Raw genomic sequence first — 5,000 nt, forward strand, 5'->3', positions numbered from 1 at the left:
GTGCTTGCGAGTGTGTCTATTACATATATGTTATATATGTTAAGATTAATACATTTTAATAGCATTTCACACAAATGTGCTGAACATAATAAAATATTTTATTAAATATGAAAGGCAAAAAAATAAAACATCAAATAAAGCCAATCTTTTTACAGAGCATTAAAATACGTATTTATCATGATTAAAGTAATTTAGAAGAAGAAGAAAAAAAAAAACAGACCATTACTAAATACAGTAATTTTATTCGAAACAGGTACTTTACTCTAAGGAACTATGGAATCTGGCGAAAAGAAATGACGAGAGCTTGGTGATATTTGGTCTGGAATCTAAGAATATTTACTTCAAATTATTTAATTAACTCGCTATCTCCTTCGACCATTCATGCATAAACACACACTCTACAGGCTACACCTGGCACTTAATGTTTCAGTGTAGATCTTGTTGAAAACGACTCGTAATTTTAAAAGAAGGTAAAAAATACTTAGTATTTTTTATCTTCCTGTGTATTTCTGTATAAGTCAAAGGTATTTTTGAAAAGATTCTCTAACGCCTTATCATCTAGTATTCACGCAAACAGAGATCCCTGTGCAATGCCCACTATTTCCACGCAACACACGCACAAATCTCACTCTATACTCTCATCTCCTACACAATGGTCTTACTTTAACCCAGGCTCCGGGGATGACATCTACGCACATGCCATGTCCACTATGCTTTTAATTTATCTATTGTGTTTTTACAGAGATAGCTCCACAAGTGCTTAGTCACCAAGGAGTCAATTGCTACTCTTACTAATTTCACCCGTTTACTTTTTTCCTTGATTTCCGTTTTATTTTCATTTGTATTAATTTATTTAGTTTATCTTTTTTTTTTTTTTTTTTTTTTTTTTTTTTTTGCTATTAGTATTGTTGATAACATTGTAATAATCGCAGCGTCAATAAAAAAAATGATAGTATCGATATTAATAGCACTACATTTTTTCCGCAAACTCATGTAGGCCTACTAATTGACTTATTGAAGTTTAAACACTTTTTTGGAGCCATCTTTTTTTAGAGACAATTCACAGTACAAAACTACACTTGACATTACATATTCCCGGCGCTAGCTGGTTAAAGATACAGTGATCTACCTGCATTTAAAACAAATCCTGATAATAAGATTCACGCATACAGAGACCTAGCAATCCAATCAACATATTTCACTCATTTCTCTTACTTCTGTCGCGCAACTCACTTGAGACGTTGCTCACTTCTCTCATCTCTTCCACGCTACACATCTGGACCTCATTTCTATCTCCCCTTTTCTTTATTCTCTTCTCATTCCTCATTTTCCTCTCTCCTTTCCTCATGCCCTCATAACACACCTCACACTTAATTTTCTTCTCCCTTCCTCATTCAATTCTCATTTCCTAATTCTCCTCTCATTTCTCATTTCCTCATTCTCCTCTCATTTCTCATTCCCATCTTCCCCTGCCCTCCTTCTCCCCTCATTCCTCATTTCCTCTCTCTCCTCCCTTCCATCCTTCCTCCCTTCCCCCCACCCAGCCCGGCGTCCCTCGCCTTACCTTGAGGATCCCGCAGGTGTCAATGAACTCCTGCACCTCCGTGAGCGTCGTGCCGTCGAGCAGGTGCGTGTAGCGGTCGTACAAGGCCACGTAGGTCACAGGTCCCTGGGCGTTGACGGAGAACAGGTCACTCACCTCGCCCTTGACCTTCGCCACCGCCTCCTCGTCCGGGCTGACGGCGTGGAGGTACAGGCGGCGGCGCCCCATCTCTGAGGGGGAGGGGGGGAGTGAATGGGTAGGTTACAGGGACAGTGGGCGGGAGAGAGGCATGTGTGGGTGTGTTAAAAGGTGGGTGGATGGGTGGGAGAGTTGCGTGGATGGGTGGGTGGCGTGGGTGGGTTAGAACGGGGGTCTAGTGGGTTGGATGGTGGGCGGATTAGAGGGTGGGTAGCGGAGGGGAAAGGGCGATGTTAGGATTCCCTTTTTGTCTGTATCTGGGTCGTATCGGGAGGTTGTATAAGTGAATGCCCGCACATGCAGATAAATGAATATTTCTCTGTCTCATGTCAGTTCATTTATTTATCCTTCTGGCTATCTACCTATCTATCTACACCAGAGAGCTCCTCATCTACCAGTTCATTTATCTCTCCATCCATCCATCCATCCACCCATCCGCCCTCCCACCTATCCACCTGTCCATCCAACCACCCAACAACCCATTCAGCCATCCACCCACACACCTACCCACCCATCCATCCATTCATCCACCCACGCACTCACCCACCCATCCATCCATCCATCCACCCACCCACCCATCCCTCCCTCCATCCACCCACCCACCTACCTACCCATCCAACCATCCACCCACCCACCCATCCACTCATCCGCACACCCGCCTACCCATCCACCCACCCACCTACCTACCCATCCAACCATCCACCCACCCACCCATCCACTCATCCGCACACCCGCCTACCCATCCACCCACCCACCTACCTACCCATCCACCCACCCACCCATCCACTCATCCGCACACCCGCCTACCCATCCACCCAACCACCTACCTACCCATCCAACCATCCACCCACCCACCCATCCACTCATCCGCACACCCGCCTACCCATCCACCCACCCACCTACCTACCCATCCAACCATCCACCCACCCAGCCATCCACTCATCCGCACACCCGCCTACCCATCCACCCACCCACCTACCTACCCATCCAACCATCCACCCACCCACCCATCCACTCATCCGCACACCCGCCTACCCATCCACCCCCCCCCCCATCCCTCCCTTTACCCACCCATCCACCCACATCATCTCACCTGGGAACAGAAGCTTCTCGACCCTCGGAATCTTCTCGTTATGCTCGATGATGGCCTTGAGGCAGTTGAGAATGTGGTCCCTCGTGTCCGGCAGAGGCGGCTGGAATATCACCTTCTTGCCCCGCACCGTCACCGCCACCTCCACCACCGCCCTTTCGATGAAGTCCTTCTCCTGGTACTCGCCGCTGTAGTCGTTCCCGGCCTGTTACGAGGTGGGCGTTACATTAGGACGTTCGTCATAGATGGTGCCTTGGGTGCTGCAGCGGCAAAAGGACTTGGAGATCCAGAAAGGTTTCGGGGTTCAGGTGGACGGTCTCCAGGGGATGGGATCATGTCCTACGCTTGCTCTCTGTCTCTGTCTGTCTGTTTATATGTCTGTTTGTCTGTTTTTCGGTCTGTCTGTGTATATGGCTATTTGTCTGTCGGTCTGTCTGTGAAGTCTGTTTATATGGTTGTCAGTATGAATGTCTGTGTCTGTCTGCCTGTTTCTGCTCTCTCTCTACACTACAAATTGAAAAATCAATATTTATTAACTAATTCTAGAGCAAATATCCTGAAATAAACATGATTCAAAATCACGTTCTATTTATCCTGGACTTTGTCCTGCGTTGACAATTATCCAGATACGATACGATTATACGAAATTATGTTCATCAGTTCAAAAAAATTTCACCACAATATGATATTTAGGGTCATTGCCTGCCACTTGGCCCAGAAACGGAACCATAATATACTATCCCAAATGAACACACACACACCTGTCTATTCATCCACATCTGTTGACACAAAATTTCGGAAAATATTGACTGCGTACGCTTTGAATTCCATAAGGTGTTTTCATTTCAGCTCGTGAATACGTTAATTTTTGTACTAATGTTATATTCAGTTACCAAGCACCCGGAAAAGATAGAATGTGAATAAGAAATATTTCTGTGTCTCGAAAAACGCTTTCTGCATTTAAAAAAAATAATACTAATTCATCAGACTGAGAGTAATGAAAACTTACTCAACACACGCACCAACACAAACACACACACGCACACACGCACACTCACACGCACACGCACACGCACACACACACGCACACGCACACGCACACGCACACACACACACACACACACACACACACACTCGCGCGCGCGCCAAAAGTGGTTAAATGATAAATGCAAGAAAATGAGAGACACCAAACAGCTCATTTAGAAAACGTTCAGAGGAGATAGATCTCAGACAGCGTATGAAATGTATAAAGAAGGAGGAAATGAGTAAACCGTAACCCTGGGGGAGGCGAAATTAGACTTTGAAATGAATATAATCAGTAAATGGTCAAATCAACCAAACTCTTGTTTAACTACATAAATACCAAGACTAAACGTGATGACCATATCAGTGCCATCAGAGACAATAACATCGTTTATACTAAGGAGGAGGAAATGTGTGAAATCCTTAATGAGATATTTCAGTCAGTGTTCGTTCAGGATAAAACTTTGAAATGGCAAGTAACCGCACAAACGCAAATCAAAATATAGAAAATATCACACCCAAAAAGAACTAAATAAAAGCATTAGACAAGACTAAAGCAAAGGGACCAGATGAGATATCTAAGTGGGTTCCGAGGGAATGTGCCGAAGAACTATGTACTCCGTTTTCGTTAATATTCCAAAATTCAGTGAGACAAGGAAAACTACCAAAAGATTGGAAACTCGTCAATGTTACACCTTTATATAAGAGCGGCGACAGACGAAACTAGAAATTATAAACCCTTTTCGTTAACTAGTGTAGTTTGCAAGCTGTTAGATAGGATAATTCGGAAACAGTGGGTCGAAGTACTTGAAAACACTTTGGTTTGAAAAACACTTTGTGTGGCATGTTTCTGAAATATTGCAAGAGAGAGACGATTGGGTGAATTGTGTATACTTAGACTTTAATAAGGACATTTACATATCACTCTATCTAGCTAAGTTAAAAAGCAAACTCCTCGAATGGATGAAAGACTTTCCTCATGAAAGACAGATGGTCACCGTAGAGGGAAGCACTCTACATGGCGACGAGAAACTATCGGAATACCTCGGTCTTGACGCCAATCATGTTTACTATTTCTGTCCAGGTAGGCCTGGTAGTTATCTGAATGTGTTTGCAGACAACGCGAAATTACAAAAAAAGGATAAT

General features: G+C 44.1%; 1 protein-coding gene across 1 annotated transcript in view; it reads right to left on the minus strand.

Annotated features, from left to right (window-relative positions):
* LOC125025600 (dynein axonemal heavy chain 3-like) overlaps positions 1 to 5,000 on the minus strand; it is a 20,963-nt gene that overhangs the window by 4,160 nt on the left and 11,803 nt on the right. The window contains exons 8-9 of the mRNA XM_047613624.1: positions 2,835 to 3,036; positions 1,565 to 1,773 (exon numbers count right to left, since the gene is read on the minus strand). Of these exons, the coding sequence (XP_047469580.1) occupies positions 1,565 to 1,773; positions 2,835 to 3,036 (411 nt within the window). The remainder of the gene's footprint in view (positions 1 to 1,564; positions 1,774 to 2,834; positions 3,037 to 5,000) is intronic.

Source organism: Penaeus chinensis, chromosome 5, assembly GCF_019202785.1.
Source record: "Penaeus chinensis breed Huanghai No. 1 chromosome 5, ASM1920278v2, whole genome shotgun sequence".
Taxonomy (NCBI): Eukaryota; Metazoa; Arthropoda; class Malacostraca; order Decapoda; family Penaeidae; genus Penaeus; species Penaeus chinensis.